The 26,648-nt window shown below is 43.7% G+C and overlaps 1 protein-coding gene and 1 pseudogene across 2 annotated transcripts in view; one reads left to right on the forward strand and one right to left on the reverse strand.

Moving 5' to 3' along the window:
* Nucleotides 1–922: 922 nt before the first annotated feature.
* LOC142452430 (transmembrane protein 50A pseudogene) lies at nt 923–7,322 on the forward strand (annotated as a pseudogene).
* Nucleotides 7,323–7,885: 563 nt separating this feature from the next.
* Nucleotides 7,886–26,648, reverse strand: part of SH3BGRL2 (SH3 domain binding glutamate rich protein like 2) — a 59,257-nt gene continuing 40,494 nt past the window's right edge. The window contains exons 3-4 of one of the 2 annotated variants that reach the window (XM_075554851.1): nt 14,546–14,626; nt 7,886–11,833 (exon numbers count right to left, since the gene is read on the reverse strand). In XM_075554851.1, coding sequence (XP_075410966.1) covers nt 11,822–11,833; nt 14,546–14,626 — 93 coding nt within the window. In that variant the 3' untranslated portion in view covers nt 7,886–11,821. The remainder of the gene's footprint in view (nt 11,834–14,545; nt 14,627–26,648) is intronic. The other variant, XM_075554853.1, reaches the window with a different exon arrangement.

The raw sequence follows: 26,648 nt of genomic DNA on the forward strand, positions 1-26,648 counted from the left end.
AAAGACATTCTGGGGCTAGGCTAAGACAAATGCTCTCAAAAGAGTGCACATCCTCCGAACAGCTAATTTTATGAGGTTGTTTTTATAACTTCCTGTTGGGTTCCGACTCACAGTGATCCTGCATACAGAAGAATGAAACACCGTCCAGCTCACACGGGCTTCCCAATGGAGGACCCAGGAGCCCGTTATCCGGTTGCGGTGTCAATGCATCCTGGGGGCCTCCTCTCTTTCCCTGACCTACTTGACCAAGGATGAGGTCCTGTTCCAGGCTCTGGTCTCTCCTGGTAACATGGCCAAAGCTCGTTCATGAGGCAGTCTCGGTGTCCTCGCTTCAAAGGCACATTCTGGCTGTACTTCTTCCAAGACAGATTTCTTTATTCTCCTGCCAGTCCACGGGGCTGTCCATCTTTTATGTGCTTTCACATATATTTCAGGACTGGGGTTTACCGTGAAATAAAACTTCAATAGCTTTATAAAACTGAGTAGCGAGCTGCGGAGAAGGGAGACTAGAAGCCATCCTGCTTCTTCATATGGCAGCGTCCTTCACCCACTAGCTCATTTACTCCCCGAGGTGCTGCGCTGCCCTTACTGAGGCATTTGGTGGCAAGGCACACCAGTTTGACTAGCGATGCCAGTACCGCCGCCTGGGCAAGCACTAAGGATGCTTTTGCTTTGCATGAACATGGCCAGTTCGAGAGAAGACGCCACTAAGAAGGTTTTTATGGTTTAAGGATGTTTTAGAAACGCGTGAGAACACATGATGGCTATCAACTCAATCTTTTGTAGCGCCAACTTCCTCTTGGAGTGCCTGCTCTGTGAACTTGGGTAGACTCCCTCGGGCAGCTGGTCTCCCAGGGGCTTTCTCAGTGCAGGGAGGACTGCACGGGAAGGGGCTGCTGCCGTGAGCCAGCTGGGACGGGGCATGAGGTCACGGAGCGCGCTCTGGTCCCTGCGCATCTCCCTTGTAGCCCTCTTTGTGCTGGACGCCCACCCCCTGGGCCAGCCCACCCCCGGCTGTCCTCAGGAGGGCTGCCTCCTGCTCGCCCAGCCACTACCGCGATCACCCAGCAGGACGGTAAGCTCAGGCTTACTAGTGCCTGCTCATCTGCGGCGAACAGTTTCACATTTTTTCCACCACATCAAAGACTCTGCTTCCAGGCATGACTGGCATCCATCGCATCTAAGGCCACAGCCCCTTCCTCCTCCAGCGTCAACGTTTATTTTCCAAATCACAATCCCCCCAGAGGCTGAGGACCTTTCAAGCATAGACATGGGCTTTTTTAATAAACGTGCGCCACTGCGGAATCGCCGCGGATTCATAAGCATGCACAAGTAGGTGCGTGCTTACCTTGCTCACGGGTAACCCACAGCTGTCAAGCAGGCCACGTCTCTGCCGTCCAGTGGGCTGTAACGGTAACGCCCCCAAGGCGCTCCCGTCTTGGTCTTGGAAAAGGCTTCCCTTCCAGGTTAGTCCTTCTCCAGCCATCCCTCCGTCGTAGCATAGAACTGCTTTCTTGCGTGTTACCCTCACTCAGGTGTCAGCGTTTAATGATGCTTTGCGTGAGACTTCACCTGCTTAAATCACTGTTGTTTATCTGCTAATTGGCCACAGGCAGGTCCACAATTTGAAAACCAGGCCTTTCAGTACATGGCTATATCCACCACTTTGGGTGTCCCAGGCAAGAAATCTTGATGGCAGCAGGAAGCTTCCCCACGGAGCTGCCCGAGGTTTGAGCTCCTTTCCACCGCCAAGGCTCCTAGAACCGGCTGTGCGCTATTTAATCATCCAATAGACCGCTGAGCACATGCTAAGGAACCACAGATCATTTGGCTGTGCAGTTAGCTTTTACATAACAAATTGGTTGCATACAAGTAGAAGGAGGACACACAAGTAATTGCTCCCTGAGGGCAACGTCCACCCAGACCACATAACATACAGACGAGAGCAACTTCAGAGAGAGGAGACAGCAAATATTTATGCTCGCAGGTAAGCTACAACGAACACGACACATTCAGTCACATAGTGCACGCACCAACCACAGTGAGTGGTAACAACAAGCAAGTACAGTGGCCTCAGCACAACCTCACGGATGGTGAATACGATGACTATGCGTCGGGGCTTAAGCGGGTGCTTGGTGCTTATGCCAGGCCTGAAATAACAAAGGGCTTCGTCTCTCCGAGTAAAGACAATCAGGTGCACAGGACGAAAACACCACTTACCGGCAGGTTCTCTGACTTTGCCTAGGAAGCTGATTTCCCGACCAGAAAACCTGTGAAGGACGCTATTTCAATCAGCAAAATACCAGAATGCAAGCATATTGAAAACACCTGTTTTTGCACAAGGGCGACTAATAAACAGCTTTCAGTGCTGGTGAGCACATCAGAGAAAACAGACTTTCATCACCACGTATGACACACCAGCCTGCTCCGCTGCGAGCCCGTGTCAGGGCAGCTCTTTGAACCACGCAGGCCCCTGGTCCTTCGCTTTCCCTGGTACCTGCATCGCACTCAGCCCAGCGGGGGTTCTGTTCATACTCCTGTAGACGGGTTTGAATTTGGGGGGGTCCTAATACAGCTCCCTAAAAGCTTCACCCAGAGGTAGTCTGTGGCTCTCAGTAAGGCAATTCATTATTCAAACCCAAACCCACTGCTGGCAGATTGATTCTGCCCCATCAGTAATCCAACAAGACAGAGCAAAACTGCCCCATAGGGTTTCCGGGGCGCTCAGTCCAGAAGCAGGCTGCTGCATCTTCCACCTGTGGAGGGGCTGGCAGGTACAGACCACTGACCTTTTGCTTAGCAAGACAAACATTCTAACCATGAGCCCCTGTAAGTTTCCCCCATATTAACCGAGAAGTTGCTTTCTGCTGCTGTTAGAAAACCATGCCTGGTTCGAATGCTGTAGTTCTTTGACCTCTAAATAAGTATTAAAATTCTGTTTGCACAATTGACTTAAGACTAGCATGGGAGCCCTGCCAGTGTTCAGTCTTTCATTTGTGGCTGGGATATAGTAATAATGATAAATATTTATTAGGCATAGGAAACAGTCAGGGAAACTGCAGTTGGGAGACAGTCCTTCTGGTTCCATCTGTGGGATGAAAATACTGCTGCTGTCAACACTTCTGCTCTCGGTACGATTAGGCCATGGCAGATGGCTGTCAGAGGGACTTTCCATTATGACGGGGGAGGAGGAGGAGGTCTGCTCTAAGCTAACCAGGTAAGTGGTTCTTTAGGCCCAACTACTTTGTCTGAAAGTCAATCTTTGTGTGCGCTGTCTCAGGGATCAGAATCTGGAAGCAACTCTGTTTGTAACTAAGTGATGCTCTTAGTATGAGGGGCTTCAAGAGCTCAGGAACAAATGGAAAGACAAGACAGTGGAATGTTCCCACACCTGTGATGGTCCTTTGTGGGTGACAGGAAATGGGCTGACAGGGAAGGGATAATAAACAGGATACCAATAATAATAAATGAATGTGAAATAGCAGGAACAAGTTTGTCTATGTATTTATTTGGGCACATTGTGCTCCCCATCATTTTATTTGAAATATTACTAAGAACTGCAGCAATATTCATCTGACAGCAGATAACCGGGCAACTCGCGGCCTGCAAAGGGCCGCATCTTCTCTCCCTCCTTCCAGGGAAGAATTCCGAAAAAATTCCAGCAAATCAGTCCTCCAGTGAAGGAGTGCTGTCACAATAAATGGTTTTCATGAGAAAAATGTTACCCTCTTCCTTCCCATCCCCACCTTTCTTCTTTTTATTTATTTTTTTTTTTTGGCCAAGAAAAGGGGAAATGGTTATAATGCCAGATAGGGAAGGAAGAAATTTTCCCTTAATACAAACACATACTGTTTTCATCTTTGGCAGTGAGACCAGAAAGTACCTTTAAAGAAGCAGATTATTTCTATATTATTATGAATTCAAATGCGTATTCTTAAGAATTAACACCTTAGAAAACTTAGGACTAAATCTTATTAGTATTCAGCACTGGTCAGCAGATTACAGGTGCTCTCTATGGGGTTCATTAAATCCCCTTTCAGGGGAAGGTGGGGGGAGAAAGGGAAGCGATCACAATGATCAACATATAACCCACTCCCAGGAGGATGAACAATAGAAAAGTGGATGACGGGAGACAGTGGTCAGTGTAAGACATGGAAAAAAAAAAGTTAATCAATTTTCAAGGGTTCATGAGGGAGGGAGGAGGAATAAGCTGATACCAAGGGCTCAAGTAGAAAGAAAATGTTTGGAAAATAATGACAACATATGTGCAAATGTGATTAACACAATGGATGTGTGGCTTGTGATAAAAGCTGTAAAAGCCCCCCATAAAATGTTATTTTTAAAAGAAACACGAATAAATAAAAAAGCACCACCATGATTTGGTTGATGACCAGCACCCATGTATTATTATTTTATTCCATGAGGAAAAGAACACGTCCCTTTGCTACCACAGACTCAAGCCAGGGGGACACAACACAGAAATGAGAAAAGCTTTAATTTTGGCAACAGCTCCTATTTCCTGTCAGTGTTACAAAGGCAGAAAAGAAATATTTGGTAAAAAAAAACCTTTTTGTATGTACTTATTGTCCATAGCAAACTCAGTTGTAGAGGTGCAATCACGTACATGAATTAAGTTTTTCTCATGGCCACATTTATAAAAGGGAAAACAAAAACAGGTAGAACTCTTAGCATTTTATTGAATGCAATACATCCCAAATATTATCAATGTGTACCATATAATGATTAGTGATCTCACCTTTTGATACTAAATCTTCCAAATTCAGCCTATACAAGGGAGCTTCAAAAAGCTCAGAGTCAAATGGAATTAAGACACAATGGAATTTGTCACCAGTGACTTGAAGTGCCCTCTTGTATTGAAGCCCCTCCCGCATTAACACAGAGAAGTCACCCGGACAGTTCCCGTGCTCGTTAGCCACACGGGGTTCATGCGTCTCTGACTGAGGAGCTCTACGCTACACTACAGACCTTTTATTTGTGTAACATCACTGATGGGCCCATCAGCTCACGCACTTGGGACATGCTATCATGAGAGCCCCAAACCAAGAACCGAATTCACTGCTAGCACATTTCAGTTAATACGCTTTCAAACACCTGGGTCTTCAGTGTATGAAAAATGCTGTTTCCCGGGCTCTCGGAAGCCTCCATGACTGGTATCTACTTCAGTTCTTTCACTTACTGGTTTGCACATGTGTGAACATCCGGCCGCTCCTCACTCCCATGGAGTCATTGCTGACTCACAGAGATGCCCGCTACCACAGGGTAGAGCTGCCCGCTGGGCATCTGATATGGTAACTCCTTAAGGGAGTAGAAAGCCTTAAATCATCGCTTCTGGCTTAACAATGATTCAATTCTGAGTATAGGTTCAATTCAATCTCCTATGACTTAAATATTTTTAAAATATGACAATTTTTGGCTATGTGTACACTAATACACATACATACATACATAGTTTATAAGTGTTTATAAGTGCAAAATACTATAGCAAAACATCAGAAGCATAACACTAATGACATTAACTTTCTACCAAATAACTGGAATTGATGAGCCTTAAAATAGCCCAAGGGAAGGAACTCTTCTAGAACACAGAAGTTTCCAAAGACTCTCTCTTGGTTGATATGCTGACAAGTTAAAATTTAGCACATAATAAAATGCTTAACACGTGCATTTATTTTGTTTTCTATCAGAATAAAATGTAACATGCTTTTCAAGCTTATGGAATAGCCTCAGAAAACTTCCAAATCTGTTAACTGATAAAATGTAGACATAAAGAACCTTAAAAAAAAATAACTCAATAGGAAAGGGTAAAAAATGAGGCATTTCCCAGAATAGCAACCCTCATAATAAAACACACTCAACATTCAGAGTAATAAAGAAAATGCAAAATGAAACCACTATGAGGTACCGTTCTACAGTTCCCAGACTGGCAAAATGTTAGTTTAATGGCCCCAAACATTGGTGCGGTCCTGGAATATTCAAATTCTATTGAGTCAAAATCAACTCAATGGCACTGGTTAGTTACTGATATAGTTAGTCTATAGTGCCAACCTGGCCAACAAACACATGTGGGGTTAAATGAAGGGCGGAGGGATAAATGGCTCAGTGAGACTCACCTTTCTAGTTCCCAGGTCTCTTGCTTTCTGATGGTCGGACCAGAGTGCAGCTGCCTTAGCCAGTTCCCTGCGTCAGCCTGCAAGGCTCACTTTCTGCCAGACATCCCTGAGAAGGCACATGGGTCTACCCTGATGCAGCCCTGGGTACTGGAACAGCTGTGTGGAGACCCCTGCCAGCACTGAGTTGCTAACACATTCACTGATTTGACTTTCCTCCTGCAGTTGGCGTCAGTGTGTGTTTTGTGAGATGGAGGACTTTGTGGATTGGTGTTGGACATATGGGCTAATGTTGGCCTTGTGGGCTTGGGCAGCACTGGGTTGGGATGTTTTCTTGATGTGCACTTAACCTTTATATAAAACTCTCTCTTACACATGAGTTTCTGTGGATTTGGTTCTCTAAAGTACCCAGACTGACATATTTACATATCTATTAATTTACTTAGAGTGTAGTGGTGGTTGTAAATTTGCACAATTACTTTGAAAAATTGACCGTATCTCCTAACGTTGATACTGTTCAACCCAACAATTCCATTCCAGGGGCACACCGACTTTTGAATGTTCGAGTTTTGTTTTCTTGGCTAAAAGGAGAAATTGAGGCGGATCAGTGGGGCGAGACACCAGCCTTTACACCTACCATCTAGGTTGGGTTCGACTGACCTGAAAAAAAAGGTGTCTGGAATTCTAGAAGGCCTGAGATGCTCAGAGTGCATTGATTTGGCGGGGGGTGGGGGGGTGTTTAAGCACAATCCCATTGCTTCCATTGCTGCTGGTGTTCTGTTTCACAGGCTGGTGGATTATCATTGCTGCGGCTGTTAGTTACCCCACTCGTACCAGGCCTGTGGTGTGATAGCAACCAGAGGCTTCCTAATGATGAATGCAGTACCAAAAGGACAAGTGTGAGGTGATGTGACAGTGAAGGCTGTCTGGGCCACACAGGTGATCGCATTTGGCTGTTTATTTGGGTTTATGTTGGTCTTTGAATATCTGATTGCATCTATATGGATTCTCTTTGGAGGTTATGTTTAAAAAAAAACCCCAGTGTGCCCTGGAATTCCTGTTTTTCCAGAAATGCCTTTGTTCTTTGGAGGACTGGTTTTGCCACACCGAAGGCTTAACGGAGTGACCGTGCAACTCACAGCTCCGCAGGCCTGCCTTGTGGGCTTTTGTCTGCTCACTCCCAATCTTTGCTAATGCCATTTTCTAAACTTATTTCTCAGTGTAGTCTCAGGTTAAAGCGCTGAACGTCCAGTGGAAACAATAAAAGTTCCCTATTGTGGTTTGCACTTATAAGTTTAAAGGAAAACATTTCACATATTTAAAAATCGAATTTTATCATGGTATAATTTGTGAAAATAAAAATTTACAAAAGAAAAAATGTGTTCACAGCAATATTGATTTTTGTTTTAAGCAAAGATGCAGTTCAACCAAATGCAGGAAATGAGAAAACTATGCTATATTCCTACAATGGAGTAATACTTAGCAGTGACAATTAAGTAGGATTGTGGTACCTAACTGAGTGGATTCTGACTCGTTTTCAAACACAGGGTTTTCAAGGCTGTGACTTCTTAGAAGGAGAATGCCAAGTTTTTCATCCCAAACACCTCGGGGAGGTTTGAACTGCCGACTTCCTGACTCAGACACAAGCACTCAGCCCATCCGAACCACCTAGGGACTTCATAAAGTAGAGAATTCATTTCAAAATGGGTAACTCCCATTGTAATGAACATGAAACAAGGAAATGACAAAGCAACACAGAGTTCAATTCCATTTATTATGCGTGAAGGACACACAGAGGTAAAAGGACCAAGGACAGCGGGGGGGGGGGGGGGGGGCTCAACATAAGGTTCCGGATAGAGAGGCTCCCTTATCAGGCAGGGAAGGGATGAGATTGGGGAAGATCACATGGTGCCTTAAAAGAAACACGGAAAGGTAGACGGCAAGTATACAGGGCTGATCTGATTCTTCTGAGTACTTTAATCTACATGTATGTGACATATATGCACACATATTGCTATTCCGTTGCATGTATAAAATCATTTAAAATGGGAATGTTTGTAACAAAAAGACTACTCATTGTCAGATGATGAACTCTATTACCTGGACTACCATGTACGGAATCGCATCATTTACTACATGCGTGTCCCTTTTTGCTTCGTGGACTCCCTTTCTCCTTGAGGACGGAGGCTATGATTCTGTCCCTGCAGCCCCCTCACATCCTATGGGGTTCAGTACACACTGACTGGATGGCCAACCCTGTATTTCCTGGAAACTTTCATGAAATCACTGAGCCAAGTGCCGACCTCAGACACTTCCTTCAGAGATAGCTGCCTCAAAGGCAGTCCTGGCTAATAAGGTGGTAGCTTCATTGTCATCCTGTCCCCTCCCCCCCCCACCCCCCTCCCCGTACCCCATAAGTGTATTCAGGAAACTACCCAGGAATCCATTTGAACCAACCGGGGGGCGGGGTAAGGGGCTTAACTGGACCACAGGGTCTTGAGATGAATGTCTAGTGATGATTCTGTGGTCTCCTTCCAACACACACTCCTCAGGACACACACACAGAGCTCCTTGAATGCTCAAATGATCTGATCTGTCCACATTTTCCCATCCAGCTTGCAGTGTCCCTGCTGGGGTCCATGACTCGTGGGCAGGGGTCGGGGAGAAAAGAACAGCATCTCAACTTATCAGGAAAATCTCAACCAAACACAAGACGAGAAAAGGCGCTGATAAATGGTAGGAAGCAAGTACTTCCATTTCCAGAATATGTTCTCTGGAATCTATTTCCCCTCTTTGAGCTGAATATAAAATCCCATCATGTTAATAGTAACTTTAGAGACAAATACAAAGTGACATCTGAAAGCAATAATTATGCAGAGCAATGTGGACCCTGACACCTGAGAAACAGATTATATAGAAAAACAGAGTTACATAACAAAAATAAGCAAACACACAGAAAATGGCTTTGGTACCATTTAACAACAAGACAAAAATGAGCTTAATTCATTAATCAATTCAGGTAATATAAAAACACCTATGCTGGGAACATTGGATCAGATCTTTGACACAGAAACAAATCAAAACATATATTAGGTTCTGGAAGGTAAACCTTCTTTTTCTCAATTTTTACTTTAATAAAACACCATAATTTGGAAAAAGCAATTCTTTTTCCAAACTCAATTTTCTTGTAATCTGCACATGCTCAAGAGGACGGCCCTCTGTATTTCATCTGATTTTAAAATGGCAGAATTTAATTTTTAGCAGCACATCTCCTTGTCCCAACAAGACACCATCGAAAATAAAATTAAAATTCTGTCTTGAAATGCCCTCGATTTTTTATTTACATCTGCAATTCCCATCTATCTCTTTCTTACGTTCCAAAGCCTACAATGATCAGAATCTAAAGGTCAACAAACAAAACAACAGAGAAACAAGATAATCACCTCTACTTGTTTGGAATTCAGCTGGTAAAACAGTACGCATAAAGTCACATTCTCAGAGCCTGCACGGGCCCTGGGACAAGACCTGGGTGCTTTGGAGAGCCTGTTCACTAAGTACAGGTTCACATCAGGCTCCGGCACACAGCAGTACTGATGGGACGTGGTCGCTTGTATTTCTTTACTGATCACAATTCAGAGTGGAAAGTGGCTCCTGTGTGGCTGTGGTAGTAATTTGGCTCTATGACCCCTTAATTCATCCAACATAACCTTGCTGGGGATAGGATGGTTAATGCAAAACTATAAAACAAAATAATCTGGATATTTTCCTGAAGGAGCTGCTGATCCTACAGCCCCTAGAACTTAACTCACAAAGTCCCAGTCTTACATAGTTCTTGATGTTCACTGGCAAGAGCAGACTAAATATGTTATTTAATTGTAACATGTTTATTTTAAAAAGGTCTAAGCCTTATCAGAAGACTCACATACTAAATACAGTATCCACTTCAAAAATCAAATCCTTCCTGGTAGTTCCTGGATTTATCAAATGGAATTTGATCTGGATCTTATTTATTGCCAATTACCTAGTAATGCCCACACTTGACAAGAGCTTTCCTGGGAGAGAAAATCCTAGACCACGGAGCATGTGTTCTTTCCAATTGAGCAGGAATCTGGTGGAGGTATTCTGCTTCTGGACTACAAATCTCAAGTTAAGGTTTCAGCTTCATCATTCACTGCGTTCCTCAGAAGAGGCCACATTTAGCAAATCCCAGGGGATGAGAAAGGGCTTAATTCTTCTGGTCTTTCAATGAACTCCCTGCTCAGAATTGAACAGCAGATCTAGCACCAGGAAGCTAGGGACAGCAGAATATTTTGGGCAGCAATGAACTGAGCTAAAATATGCACGTTTCCCTGTTGTGGGGGCAAGCAGCCTCTGCCTCAAAGGAGCCACATACTCGGTTTGGATCAACATCCACTGCAACGGGAGTGGCCTTCTGCATGCTCAATACGACAGGCCGTGGCAAACTCCCGGGGAAAGGCATGCAAACACAACGGCGCTCCTCCACGCACATCCTGACGCTGCCTTCGACAGTAACTCGGAGTTAGTCTCTGGACGGCCCACTGGCCCTTTCCGGAATACGCTCACATCTGCGTTCACATCTGGAATAAGAACAAGTGCCCCCAATACTCTGAGCAAAGTTGAGACTGTACATGAACCAGAAATATGAGGAAAAGAAACAGGGAAAAAACTTATCTCACACAGCACTATTGGTATCTTTTAATATGCCTCATCAGGGTTCATAAAATATAGCTAATTGAGATCTTCCTTTCGCAAAAATATAATCCCTTCACAAAATAGAACAAGCTGCTGCTAGTTCAGGGTGCTGCATTTAAAAATATAATGTGCACTTACATATACATAAATCGCTAGGGCTGAAGATGCCTTCAGATAGTGCTCCATCTTCCAACATAAATGACCTAATAGTGCACTTCTTAAAATCTATCTTTCAAGCAGTCTTGTGCATTTCGGTGAAACTTGCCCCTTGCAAGAGAAGCATGCATTTTACAAAATCCCAGTCATTTTCATCCCTGTAACTTGCTTATGGTCACATGTTGTTGCAATATATTTTTGGAAACACCTATAAGAGCTGGGAGGATTTATAGGGTTAAGAATTTCCATTACAAAGAGAAGGAGAGAGCATCTAATTTTCCTACAGGTGTTATCACAAAGCACTGGAGCCATGACGTTTGTGACCTGCAGTCAAACTTTTCAATGCACTATAATCAACCCGCTTTTTTTTTCTTTTCGATCCAGCTAGAAGATTCTAAGAGTCTGGCCTGGCAGACTAATTTCAAGGATGAAATACAGGCAGCTAAGAGAAGTGGGTCTGATCAATCCTCAAACCTCCTTTCCCCCAGGGCAGAGACCAACATTCTTTCTTTGACATCACCACCCACCCACTTATCTTCAGTCATTAAGGGAGCGCATCCATTACAGGTGACAGTGCCCCCAGGGGAGGGAGGCAAGAGCAGGCAAATCTAAGGAGAAAAAGACACCAACACCACACCCCCCACCACCACTACCACAGTCCTGATTTTGTTTAAAGCAATCCCCATCACACCCGGGTCTTCCAAAAACACCTTCTCCAGGCCAGCAAAGTCTCTCCTGGTGCATCTGGGGTATCAGGGATGCGGCGTGTGTGAGGAGTGCCAGGAGGTGCTTCATAATGCATCTTCTTCAGCTTCAATTTTTCCCTAAGGCTCTGCCTATTGGGGGAAAAAGGGGTGGGGGGATGTTACTGCATTGCATTGTCATGCAAATCACCCATGGCAGTGACAAACACATGTAATGTTTTCAAACTCAGGAACAAGCAGTGGAAATCACTTTCACAGAAGCTCAGTGTCCCCTACACAATGAGCCCTTTTTCTCGCTCCCTGCCATCCCTGGCAACCATTAATCCACTTGCCCACCCTATGGAGGCAGATGAGGCAATCTGCATCCATAGACCTACACAGCCTGGGAAGCCCAGCACGAGTCACTGTGAGTCCAAAACCAACTGGATGGCAGTGGGTTTTGAGGGGCAGGTGGTTTACTTCATGTAGGTGGGATCACAAATATGTGTCTTTTTATGACTGATTTATCCTACTCAACACAATGTTTTCAAAGGCCCCCTATTATGTTGCCACCTGTGTCAGGAGTTCATTTCTCCTTACGGGTATGACATCCACTGTAGATGTGAGCACCTTGTGTTTATCCATTCGTCTGCTGATGAGAACTTGGGCGTCTCCACCATCCGGCCAATGCGCACGGGGCTGCAATGACCCCTGCTGTACAAGGAGCTGGGTGCGTTCCTGCCTTATTCTTTGGGCGCCCTGCTTACTTTTGAGCACAACACAGTCAGCGTCTACACCGACCCTGTGCGGGGCCTGCACCCTGCTTTCCCTGTCCCTCCCTTCCTTCATCACCAAGCCAGCGCGATCAAAGGTGCTAAGTAAGTCTGCATATGTGTTCTGGTAGGGGTCCTAGACATCTTTTGTGTGTGCGTTGCAGAGGGAGTCGGAAAGGAAAAGAAAAGTTTTCTGTCTTTGGACCACATTATACCCTGTGGTGGCTCTGTTAAGGCCTTAGACTGCATGGATGTTACTGTGTAATCAGAATGTTCTAATTGGGAAATTACCAGCTCTGGAAGTTTGGGGAGATACCTTGGGCAGGCATAGGACTCGTGGAACAAAGACCAGTGCTTTTTAACAATGAAGCTAGGCACTGGCTTTCTTTGTGTGCAGGTAGGTACACCTTAGTATTACGGCATTTTGAGGATGGTAAAGGAAGATATGATTACATTCAGACATTCACAAATAAGCTTGATTCAGATATCCTTACTTGTCTTCAGGAAAACTCAGTTTAAAACTATTTAGAATTCTGGACTAGTTAAAATTTTTGGAAGAAAAGTGTTATAAAAATACTGTAATTTTCATGTAGCAAGTACTCGAGCATTCTCGCTTTATAAAAATAGTTTTAGGAACCTTTAAATATTCTATGTGTGGGTTTTACCTCTGCTTAAACCATACGCATGGAAACCACCCACAACCATCTGTGGCCTTGCTGATGTAAAAACTAAGCAAGACTTTCACGTGGGCTGTGCACTGCGGGTGCTACTGCGTAATTTATATTATTGATGGTCCCTGCCTTCCTCCCCCGGGTGCTCCAGAGATGCGGCAAATCCTGGGCAGCCTCACAAAAACCTCACACCCACAAAGTTCCTAGCAATGTACTTTCATTTTAATTCCCTGTTAAAAACAGACGCTTAGGAATGCAGCCTTAATTTGAAATACAGTCAAAACCTCAACTACTAGACATAGAAAGATGGTAAGAAAACAGATCAAAAGTGTCAAGGCGGTTTATTTCTCAGTAGTGGGATAGGAATCATTCTTTTCTTTTTAACTTCTGTGTATTTCCAATTTGTCTACATGAGCCTGGGTGAATTTCACAGTCAGGAAAAATGAACATTTTACAAGAGGGAACGATGAATCATTAATTTATTTAGTGCAGAAACGTGCTCTTCCGTTTGACCGTGAGCCCATGTGATGTTCTCAAAGGCTGATAACCCACGTCCTTACTGGGTCTCGGTATCATGAAGGCGTGGGTTTTCGAGGCTCTCCAAATGCGATATGGTAAAGTGCATTCTGAAACCATACACTGCAGTCGTTTGCACAGCACCTCCCCTCCTGTGCAAGTTAACTATACAAAAGACCCTAAAATATGGCTTTGATTTTGCTACGTAAAAAACTGTAATGCAGCAGTTCTCAACCTTTGGGTCACGATCCCTTTGGGGGTGGAATAACCCTTTCACAGGGGTCACCCAGTTCATAACAGTAGAAAAATGACAGCTATGAAATAGCAACAAAAATAATTTTATGGTTGGGGCTCACCACAACATGAGGAACTGTCCGAAAGGGTCGTGGCATGAGGGAGGTTGAGACCCACTGCAGTAAAGCAATGTAAACTTGGGGTTTTAGATGGCAAGCTCCTACTGCTTTTTGCCACTGCAAGTTCTTCTTCAAAGGACAAGGATAAACCAGAGATACACCAATACTCAAAGCACAGGAACAATGAAATAGCAGGGAAACAGTCTACTTTGTGTGTTTCAATCCTCTTGTTTGCCACTGAGTGATTCTGACTTGCAGCAGCCCCACTGGACAGAGGGCCCTCATAAGGTTGTCTGGGCTGTCCCCTGGATGAAAGCAGATCACCAGGTGTCTCCCGCCTGCAGCTGGACAGGGCTGAACTGCAATCGTTCCTTGAGCAGCTGAGTGCTTAACCACTGCGTCACCAGGGCGCACCCTAGACAGCCTCTCTGCATTTGAGAAGCCGAGACTACAGTTTTAGGGACTATAAATAAGCCAGCCTCCCAACATCTTCAACTCTAAAAACAATTCAAGGAAGATGAATTTATTTTTTAAAAGAATAAGAATATTTACCTTTGATGCCAACCGTGATTTCAGGCCTAAGAATGAAAAGACTGTGTTGCTTTCCTTTGATTCAAAAAAACTGTCATAGTCCTAGAAAAAAAATGGAGAGGAGAAAACACAGCCAGTAAACAACGGCAAGTAATGAGCTCTCTCTAGTGCTTTCAGTACATTCACGCTGGAAAGAAAAATAACGCACCTTTGTTCTAGTCAGCCCAGGGAAGGGTCATATACAACTATTGAGTTTCTTCTGCTTAAATTTAAATCGTTTTATTCTGCCTAAGCTTAACCTCCCTGGCAGTCTAATTATGTCAGTAATTTTGTACCCAAAGCAGTATTGTTTTGCATAAAATTTGTTGTTTTATATTGTAGGACTGTAATTCTTAAGACTCATTTTAATCTCTCTAGTAGACATTCCAGGTATGATAAACTTTAATACACAGTTAACATTTACCCCGAGCCACACTCGGGATTACTGCCAGAGAGGTTAAACCAAACCGTTCACCCTAACCTATGATTTCACTCTAAAATGTTAAGTATGGAAAGCTAATTTCCAAATCTATTCTGAATATCTTGTAAAGAGTTTTTAAGAAAATCAACGGATACACAGAAAGCCTTATGTGTCTCCAACGGTCAATGAGAGTGTATCTCTTAGACATTTAAAGTTTCCCCTTCATCCTCAGTTAGTGTTGTTTACTGTGGTGAGGTGCCACACAGCTGCTTCTGACTCAGAGAAAGGATGTCAAACGAGTGGACCACAGCCCCAGGCTGCACCAGTGGACAAGCATTCCTGTTTGCGGCCATTGTTGCAGCCCCAGACCAATCATGTCCCGGAAGGTCTTCTATCTCCACGCACCCTCTACCCAGAATTACTTCCTTCAGGGACTGCTCTCTCCTAAAAATAGGTCCAAAGTACACGAACTGAAGAGTTCTCCTCCTTGCTGCAAAGAAGCACTGTTCTGCTGAGATGGACTTGTTCTTACAGCATCCCATGGTATATTTTATATTCTTCTCCAACACCATAATTCAGAGGAATCAATTCTTTCTCCTTTTCCTTATTCATTGTGTGGCTTTCCCATACATCTGCTGTCGCTGCTATCGCTTACCTCCTGTGGATTTCTGGGGCGGTAACAATTTACAGGAGTAGAAAGACCATTCTTTCCCCCACAAAAGCTGCGTGTGGTTTTGAACTGCCAACCATGCGGATTGCAGCCAAATTCCTAACCACCACACCACTCGGGCTCCATTCCCTTACATATGAGGAGACTGAATTATCCAGGATTGAGTCAGGCACATTTAAGTAGCATAATTGGTTTTTTTAATACATTAAAGATGTCTTTTGCAGCAGAAAAGACCAATGCAATACATCTTTTGATTTCCTAATGGCTATTTCCATGGGCGTGGATTGTGGATCCAGCTAAAACAAAATCCTTAACAACTTCGATCTTTCTCCCTTTTGTCAGAATGTTGCTTCTTGGTCCAGCTCTGAGGCTTTTATGCTGAGGTGCAGTCTGAAATGAGGCTGCAGTCTTCGATCTTCAGTAAAGTGCTTTGAGTCCTTTGATTGTAGGAAGGTGGGTCACTTGCCTATCAAACGTTTTCAAAGAGTCTTTTCCAATTCTGATGCTGTTCTTCATACAGTTCAGCTTCCTCAATTATTTGCTAACCATGGCAATTGAGAAACTTTGGGAAAAGGATTTAACCCTGCCATACATCTTTCCTAATTTTAAACCATACTGTATTCTTTGGTTCTATCTGTATCACTGCCTCTTGGTCAATGTATAGGTTCTACATGAGCACAAAGAACTGTTTTGGAATTCCTATTCTTCACGAAGTTATCATAATTTCCTATATAAGAACCCACAGTCAAATGCCTTTGCATAAGCAATGAAGCACAAGGAAACATCTTTCCAGTATTCTCTGCTTATAGCCAATATCCATCGAACGTACGTTTCACATTCTTTTCTAAATCTGAATCCGATTTTTGGCAGTTCCCTGTTGATATACCATTTAAAAATATACATCTTCAGCAAAATTTTACTTGCCTATTCTATTAATGCTATTGTCCCATCATTTCCACTCTGTTGGATCACCTTTTTTTTTTTTTTGCAATGGGTACAAATATGGCAGAGGTGAGTGACTGCTTCCAGCGCTGCATCAGTTTGTTGGCCAATTCAATTGGTATTCCATCAACTACTTGTCTTTCACTAATGGCTTTGGTGCAGCTTGGGATTTTCCCTTCAATTCCATTAGCTCTTGAGATGGTGAAGGTCGGCCACTTCTTTTGGGTACAGTAACCTGTGAATTCCTTCCACCTTCTTCTAATGTTTCCGAGATCCTTTAATATTCTGTCCTTGGAATCTGCCAATATTGCAACTGGAGATCTAATATTTTCTTGAGTTCTTTCAACTGGAGATATCCTAGGCATGTTCTTCCCTTTTGGTTGTCTAATGAGGTCTTTGCACGTTTAAGTTTAATACCTTATTTTGTCTTCATAAAGCATCCTTTGGAATCTTGTGTCCAGCTGTTTTACTCATCATTTCAGATGGAATAAGATCAAATAAAAGTAGGAAATTACATTCTTATAACATTTAGCTCTGGTTCAAATACAAATATAGAATCTTTCTTTTGCTCTTTCTCCTTTCTTGAGAAGTACTCTTACTGAATTCTGCTTCATCAACTGTTCTATTTTTAAAGTTTGTGTGTGTGTGTGTATATGATCACACATTTTCTAAGATGATGAAAGTAGTCTTAAAAGTCCTTGTATCACTTTATTCTAAAAATAGCATCATCAACAGATAATGACCATAGGCACGGCTAGACATCTGCTCTGGGCAGCTACACTCTAAACATGTCATTTAGTTTCCACCACAGTTGACCAAGTTTTGGAGACTGACTTTGTACAAAGAACTGTTACCCAAGCCAGCAAGTAGCGGTGTCACAAGGTGAACTCAGGTCTCACTGATCTGGAAATGCTTATTTTTGCTCTCTACGAAGCTCCGGGCCCAAAAGGAAAGCAGGTAAGGGACACCATTACATGAAGACAGTCCTCTACATCATATGTTAAGATACGAGGGCAAGCCACAAAGTATCACTATAAAATCATCGAAACTTTTATTAAAAATACAGCAAAAGGTGAAGCTACTGTATCTCAACAAACCCTTCCCCACTGGGTGATTGTAATTCTGAAGTTGGGGTTATAATCTCTCATTAGCCCTTCCCTAAACAATCCTGGGCTCTTCTATTAAGACAACATCAAAAGGGCAGCTTGGGCTTCCCTGAAGCACTCGATTGGTGCTCCTTTTCAGTCTTCTTGGAGTCTTGGAAACAGAACGAAGCTTGAAATCCTGTGAACTTCAAGGAGTAAGGGTTCCAATACCATTTCCAGCATCCTTGCTCCCCCACAGAATGAGCAGGCGAATTGTCATGATGGGAAAAATACCGCACAATTTTTCTGGCCTTTTTCTCAGTATTGTTTTCAGTCTACTTCCTAATGAGCCCCTGTAATTGTCTTGGGCCTTTTGCAAAATTGTATTAAGATGATCCCTTTGGGGCCCCATAAAGCAATCATCATAGCCTTCTGAGCTGACCTCTCTGCATTGACTTAACTAGCCTACTAAATACTCCGGGGGTGATTGTTTGGTTGGGTCTTGCTCTCTGGATCATATTGATAACCCCAAGACTCGTCCCCAGTTAAAATTTCTTCCATTACAGTCATTTCACTAGCTTTGATTTTGCTTACAAGACTGATGGGAAGATAAGCATTTTGAGATGGCCGGTCTCTGTGCAAAGGTTTGTATAGTATCCTTCTTATTTGAAGGCACACTGCTGAGACTAAGTCTATTACTTAGAAAACGAGTCTGCAGCCATCCACTGGTCACAGACACTTGTTTAAACTGCTTTTGTTGGAATAAGCCTGTGCATGTATGAACTATTACCCAACCCCAGGAACAGAGTGCCCGGCCGCCCTTGTACCACGCGCCTGCCCTTCGCTCAGATGCAGGCAGCAGAGAATGAAAACACATGCGAATTTAAAATGCAACGGGAAGTTTTATGATTGCGTGCAAACTGTATTTAAACTCAAATCTCCTGAAGTTTGCTTGTGCCATTGTTCATACTTTCCAGACATTTACAAACCGTAATAGTTGACCGTGTGAATTCTGAAAGCTGACAGTGTTTTAAACGTCAGTCACCACGACCTCTGCGTAAGCTACACTGACTCATTACTTACCATTAAAACAAGTGCCGTACATGCTTGTGTATAAGTTGCGTTTTCCAGCACATTTTTCAAAATTATACTGAAAGTTTAATATCTTACAAATATATAAGGAATGGTGATTGGTTCAAGGACAGTTTACATTATAATAATTTGCTTTTCAGAGGATTATTAGATCTAACTTTGTCTCTGGTTAATTTGTACAACTTTAAAACTTTTGATGTCCAGAAAATATATTATCTTAATTTTTACTTTTTAGTTTATGTCTTTCACATTTTACGGATTAATCCAATCGAGAAACAGATTAATTTAGGATACGTGTGCTTTAAAAAATCATTTTATTGGGACCTCATACAAGTCTTATCACAATCCATACATCCATCCTATGTGTCAAGCAAATTTGTACATTTGTTGCCATCGTCATCTTCAAAGCATTTTCTTTCTACTTGAGCCCTTGGTATCAGCTCAGTTTTCCCCTCCCTCCTTGCCCCCCCCAGCACAAAGCCTTGATAATTTATTATTATTTTATATCTTACACTGTCCAATGTCTCCCTTCACTCACTTTTCTGTTGTCTGTCCCCCAGAGAGGAGGTTATATGTAGATCCTTGTAATCGGTTCCTCCTTTCTACTCCACCTTCCCTCCATGCTCCTGGTATCGCCACTCTCACCACTGGTCCTGAGGGGCTCATCTGTCCTGGATTCCCTGTGTTTCCAGTTCCTATCTGCACCAGTGTATATCCTCTTGTCTAGCCAGATTTGTAAGGTAGAAATGGGATCATGATAATGGGGGCAGAGGAAGCATTAAAGAACTAGAGGAAAGTTGTATGTTTCACTGCACCCTGACTGGCTCATCTCCCCATGATCCTTCTGTAAGGGGATGTCCAGTTGCTTATAGATAGGCTTTGGGTCCCCACTCCGCACTCCTCCTCATTCACAATGATACGACTTTTTCTTCTTTGATGCCTGATAGCTGATCCCATGGACACCTCATGATCACACAGGCTGGTATGCTTCTTCCATGTGGGCTTTGGTGCTTCTCAGCTAGATGGCCGCTTGTTTATCTTCAATCTTTTAAGACCCCAGATGCTAATCTTTTGATAGCCAGGCACCACTACTTTCTTCACCATATTTGCTTATGCACCCACTTTGTCCTCAGCGATCATGTCAGGAAGGTGAGCATCATGGAATGCCAGGTTAATAGAACAAAGTATTCTTGCATTGAAGGAGTACTTGAGTGTGAGGCCCAATGTCCATCTGCTACCTTATACTAAGTCTATAAATATATGCACATAGATCTATTTCCCCATCATATATATTTGCATATGTTCATGCCTCTATTTAGACCTCTATAAATCAGCACATCTTAATGCAATTTTTATGGTAAAATAAGGTGCCTCAGTTGATATTCGGGTCGGCTTATACTCAAGGATATACAGTATATAGAGATGATAAAGAGTAATAAAGGTATATCTAATACACATTTAATGCAAATATCACAGTCGTGACATCTGCCTGTATGGCTAAGCCTGTTTGCATCATGTCCCCATCCTCTGTGCCACACATGTATGTAGCACTGCTACTCCTGCCGCACCTACTGCACAGTTGGTGTGTCCGATGTGCTGGCCTGCGCCTGTGAGCGCAGAGGCCATCTCCCACTGTCAGTAGCAGCATGTGGCACAGAGCTAGATGCACAGCTGGCACATTATGTAGGCGGTGCACGATCACTGCGTGATCGGATGATTCTTCTGTGGTGCGAAGATGGTGGTTGCATTTATTTCATTTGATAACTTTACAGTTGTATAAATCTCTACAAAATGATGTGTTCCTCCATGCCCACACTCTGATGCTGAAAAAGATTGTCCGAAGCTTTTGCTGCCTTGTTTCCGGGGTACAAAAGTTCCCTCAGCAATGGTACTCTAGGGCCTCTGGTCCAGGTCTACCATGCGCCTTGGTCAAGCGTCCATGAGGAAAAGAAGTTGGCAGAATCACAAAAGAAACTATGTGGAAAAACTGGAGAAGAAACCCTGCCTGTGTCAACCACGCCTGTTTAGCCGTGGCCACAAACTCCTTAGAGAAGCAATGCTTTTCCAGCCTGTATTTTCACATCCTTAGTCAAAGGAGTAACTGTGGGCCCTTTCCTCAGTCAGAGGGGCAAATCAGTGATGCCCCAGGGGCCCATAACACAAATAATCCAGTGTCAGTCTATTTACATAATTAACATCCTAGTCCCATTAGGGCTCTTAGGATCCATCCATCCATCCAACCATTTGCTCATCTACAGTGCGTACGCCAGAGTCACTGGGCCCTAAAATGCCATTGCTGAGCCAAGCCAAGAGCATCATGAGTACTCAGGAATCTTGCACAGAATCTAAACAAGAGTGGACAACATGCTGAGTACAGATTTGCTTCTCGCAAAGCATGCCTCATTTAATTCGAAATCTTTGAATTATTTGACTCGACACAGAAAAGCCTCTTGTCCAAAAGCTTTAGAAAGTGGAGTTCCGCGTGCTTTTGAAGGCCGCTGTGATTTTAATTCAGTCAGCTCAGCCTCAAGCTTGGCAGTGGCTGCTGCTTCTGCAGACCTGCATCCTCTCCCCGCGCCATTCAAAAGCAGCCCCAACACCTCACCTCCAGAGAAAGACCGACTGGGGTCATACTGAGTCAAAATTGACTCTGTGGCAGTGGCTTTTGGGGAGTGGGCTTTGAGGAATTTGGGGAAAAAAGAAATTGCCTTGTACCACCTCAAAAACTTTGATGGGCCTGATGGATCCTGAACTCCCTACCATGGCATCATTTCTGACTCAGAGCGATCTGCGAAAGCACAGGTGGTGGATAACATGACTTCTCAATCACTAACAGCTCCCTTCAGGGATAACAAATTAACATGTACAGCGTAAAACCATTTAAGGGCAATATCTTGTGAAAACCAAACTCACTGCCACAGAGTGGATTAAAACTGGGAGACGTGGACTACTATTACACCCTTAGGCTTCCTCTGATCAGAGAAAACTTTCCCGATTCCTTATCAAATTTGTTTCACTGGTCAGACTCACATTTTTTTAAAATATCGTGGGTTCCTGCTGAAATGTTAAAAGCAGTGGATTTTTGAAATTAACTATAGGGTTTTTAAACAGTTTTGCTGGATTCCTCATAGTCAAAGGCATTCTCTCTGAAGTGTCTGCAGATGCATATCTGTAAATTGTACAGTTCAGGACAATCAATTGCCACTGTCGAGTACAATGTGACTGGCGAACAGCATCTTTGGAAAAGTAAAGAAACACTACGCTGGTTGCCAGCAAGTGAACTGTGCTCCTGGGACCCGTGTGTGCAGACTGGGATTGTCCCATGGGTCCCGAGGCGGTCACTTCAACGCAGATCCTCTGGCCCAAGATACTCTGGGTGGATTCAAAGCTCCAAACTCTCCGTTAGCAATCAAGCGCCTAGCTAACTGTCTGTGCCACCCAGGGACTCGAGAAGAAGGGGACAGACACATATGCAATCACATTCACAAAATAGTAATAATAACCCAGTTCCAGAAGTGATGGCATTTTATCACATTTAAGAAATAGGACCAATGAGCTGTTCTTAGCATCAAGTTTAGAAACAAAAAAAAATTATGAGAAGTACAGCTATAAACGTAATCCTGCACTGCTAAACATTCATCAGAATATTGTGACACCCAAGTTCCAGCAAGCTACAGAGCTGTTTAAAAAACAAAGGAAGGAGAGGGTAATGAGAGGCTATCTCCTCTCCCTGTTTGTATTCAGGTGCAGATCAATGTTAGAGACGTTTATAAGTTCACGATAAAAATCTGTAACAGGTGCAGTGAACAATAGTCCCATTCTTCCACAAAGCTCACTTAAGGCCATTATGCCCACGCGCCCATTAGACTGTTAGAGAGCAGAGCAGCATTGAGACAACGCCCTTCTCCTTCTCTAAGAGAACCGTGAGCAAAGCCACAGCGCGTACACTGACAACTGCCCGTGACAGACCTACAGTGCCTTCATGGAAAAGGCACGGCCACACAGAAGGTGCAGGAAACAAAGAGCACGTGGTTTACCTGGAAAGGCAGAAGCAATCGGTTCTAAACAAGCCAAGGTAAGTTTGGTTTGCCATGAGGAGGAGGGAAAGGGAGTGTTAAAGGCTCTAAGACTTTGCTGTTGCAGTTCCTTAAAATGGGCAAAAGCTCACTGCAGCCCAGTCGATTCCAACTCACAGTGCCCCGTGGGTCAGAGCCCAAGTGCCCCAGGGGCTTCTGAGACTATCAATCTTTACAGGAGCAGAGCGCCTCATTTTCTCCCCACAGTGGCTGGTGACTGTGAACTGCTAACCTAGTAGGTAACAGCCTAGGTTACCTACTGAACCACCAGTGTAACCCACTGAACTACCAGGGCCCGGGACAGGCAAACACTCCTCTTCATTGTCTTCACGCCTGAAGGTAGCCTCGGGACAGACTTTCTGATGTCCTGGCTAAAGATCATTAATTCTACAATCAGTTTATAACATCTTCACTCAGAAGGGAAGAGGGTTGACAGTTCCAATCCTAGTAGGATGGCCAAAATGCAGTTGTCTAAGTCAGCTATGATCAGCAACTTTGATGCCAAATACCAAAGTATATGAGCAAGCCCCAAACTGAGGATTTTCAATCCCTAACTCTTGTTTATTAGTATCTGGTCATGCTGGTTCAAGTTGGCTCAGCAATCAGATACATCTACCCACACACCCTGCACCCCCTACCCATGCACCATCTAATATTTACAACATTCACCCACACCAAGGTAATTTAGACTCACAGCAACCCTATAGTACAGAGTAGAACTGCCCGTCTGACTTTCCCAGACTAACTCTCCGCGAGTAGAAAGCCCCAGCTTTCCCCCAAGTAGCTGGCGGTTTTGAACTGCTTACCTTGTGGTTTAGCAGCCGAGTAGTAACCATGACATGAGAGCGCCTCGAAGGCCCACATCAGTAACCCAAAGCCAATGCCATCTAATTGACTGTAACTCAAGCAATCTTATAAGACTGTTCCACAGGGTTTCCAGCAGACCATCACGTTTCTCCCAGGGCGGCTGGTGGGTTTGAACTGTCAACCTTTCAACGAGCACATAACCATTGAGCCACCAGGGTTCCCACACATCAGATATCTGACCCCATGCAATCCAGATGATTCCTACTCATACCGATGCTATAAAACAGAGTGTGCACTACAGGACAAGCCGTGGCGCAGTTCGTGGGTTTGAACTGCTGCCTTTGTAGCTAGCAAGCCAATGCTTAACGCGCAGCATCACCAGGGCCCATCACATCTGATGCAGAAGGGGGAAAATGCAGAGGAAATGTATTGTGAAGGTACACACTTAAGCCCTTCAATGTGTAAGAGGCTTCATCCTTTAACACCGGAGGAGCCTGCAGCTGGACAGAGAAGCCTGCCTGCCCTGGTAAAAACTTGGTCTGGTAAACCCCGCGGAGCGTGGTGACAAGGGTCAGAGCTGATGCAATGGCAGTGGGATTCCGCAAGGTAACTGTCACACTGCAGGATATAGTCGAAGCAAATAAAAAGTAATGTAAGAAAGCTGGATCTCTTACAATATGGCTGTCAAGCCAGTGTGATCTGGTGTATGTGAAAAATGTTAATGCAAATTAAGAGACTCTCTTGTGTCCTTCTCCCGTATTCTGCTGGGGTTTGCTGAGGTAGGCTTTTACATTCTCCTGTACAATTGTCCACACTCCTAACCATTTCTTAGGGAGTACTATTTATATAGCACTGTAAATGCTGGTTTTATTGAGTTTAAAATTCTAAAATGCTTTTCTTACACAAAACACGGGCAACTTACTATAATTATTGAAGAAAATGTGACAGTTGTAAACGAACAATGTCATGTGTGTTTATATCAAATTGGGGGAGAAATAAGAGAAGCTTAAAAATGCCAAGCCCTCTTCCTTTTTAAAAGACAAAATGTAACTAAATACAGTTCACATTTTAAAATCAAGGATATAGGTGTTACTATATGAAATACACCTACTCCTCATGTTATCAACTAGCTTGTTACCCAATGTTAACTACGTATGGTTAATTAAAAAAACCCCAACTAGCCTATCGCTATTTTGCACATTAACAATATGCCTCTGGCAGGACTGATTGCTGAGGTGTGCGGCGGCATTCAGGTGGGCTGTGACGGTAACGTTGTCTCAGCATTGCCAGGTCATGATTCTACTGTGTTGGGCACTTGTGTCAACGGTGACTCGGTTGGCCCACAATGCTCTGTGACTTGGCAATTATGGCATGATGTCATTTGATCCATTTGGTGATGTGAAGCAGTCTGCCTCCATTGATGCGTAATGCTGATTTGTGCAGCTCCGCCCAGGCTTTGAAAGCCAGCCATTGTCTGTCCGCAGAGCACTTTCATCACTGGGACACTAAAAAGCAGACCCTCCCAGAGGCTCCATCCGGGGCACCTGGGCGGTCACGTAGAAAAGGCAGAAACTGGCCCTCCTATAGGATTTGAATTCGTTTTGCTTTTCCAACATGAAGATATTACTATAATTAAAACAAATAAAGCCAGATTTTTTTTCTTTAACTTTGAGAGTAAAAAGTTCATAGCCTGCCATATCGTTCTGAAAACGAAGCATGCTTAAATACAAGTATGCAAAGCTTAGTTTTCTTATTATGTTCCTTTTGAAGACAAGGCAGAAAGTTTAAAGTCTTGAGTGGAAGTTTTTATTAAGTGAACGGACATCATTTTTAACATTACTATATTATTCTATCAAAAATATGTCCCAAGAAGGAAATTACCACACTGTAATAATTCATAAGCATTTCAAGACAATCACTGTACCTTTCTTCTCTTTTTACTAGTCCTTTGAGGAAAAACTTTTAACTACTCTGTCTTTTACACCACCAATATGTAGATTAATGCAAGCAAATACTAGCAACAGCTTTCAGAAACACAAAACCTCTCACGAACTTAGTGCCAAACAGGCCTTACTCAGACTTAATAGATGTTTGTTATAGCTCATTAACAATAGCCACATAAGGCTGAGAGAGAACATTTTTAACAAAACAAAAATTGCCAATCTGTGGTAATTTATACTGCTAAGCATGGAATTGTGTGGTCTCATCCTGGCTGGAGGTTTGCAATAGTCACAGTCCAAGTCCTAATTTGTATGAAAGCCATACCGCAGTGATACATCTCTGAGGAATACAGAGGTAGGCCTCTCAGTATGGGTGAAAATGGGAGATTAAACATTTATACAGACAGAATAAAACCTAGTGTACAGAAGAAATGCCACTGCAAGAAACACCTAATTAAGCCGTTAGGCGTTCCAGCACAGAGCTGAGCAGCAACCAGACAACAGAATTCAGACCACCCCCTTCCGGAGGCTGCACTTGAGTTGCGATTCTGGCTCACAGAGACCTCCTGTGAGCAGAGCAAAATCAGTGGTGCCGAAGGGTGTTCAAGGATGCGACCTTTCAGGCACAGATTGCCAGGCTTGTCTTTGGAGGCACCAGTAGGTAGATGTGCTTCAGCTGGTAGTCCGACGCCTCACCTACAGCTCCCTGTGTATCTTCCTGGTGTATACGTGATCATGTGGTGTGTGTGTGTGAGCATTCAGTCAAACCCGCGAAAGCAGGAGTGCGTGTGTGGTGGAAATCAGTCACGAGAGGAAAACACAAGCATTTTCCACTAAAACAAATGACAGAAAGGTGGTCAATTAAGCTGCCGGGGGGAGGAGGGGGCAGGGGAAAGAGCAACAACGCAGGAAACAAGGCAGTCCCTTGACGTTGTGGTTCATACAGGTTCCGCTGTATATGCCTTTCACGTTGGACACCTGACGGAAACATTCTTCTGCATTAGGGATCTTTTACACGGAATGACTCGAAATCGATTTTAAAATTCAGATCA

The sequence above is a fragment of the Tenrec ecaudatus genome, chromosome 7 (assembly GCF_050624435.1).
Source record: "Tenrec ecaudatus isolate mTenEca1 chromosome 7, mTenEca1.hap1, whole genome shotgun sequence".
NCBI classification, from domain to species: domain Eukaryota; kingdom Metazoa; phylum Chordata; class Mammalia; order Afrosoricida; family Tenrecidae; genus Tenrec; species Tenrec ecaudatus.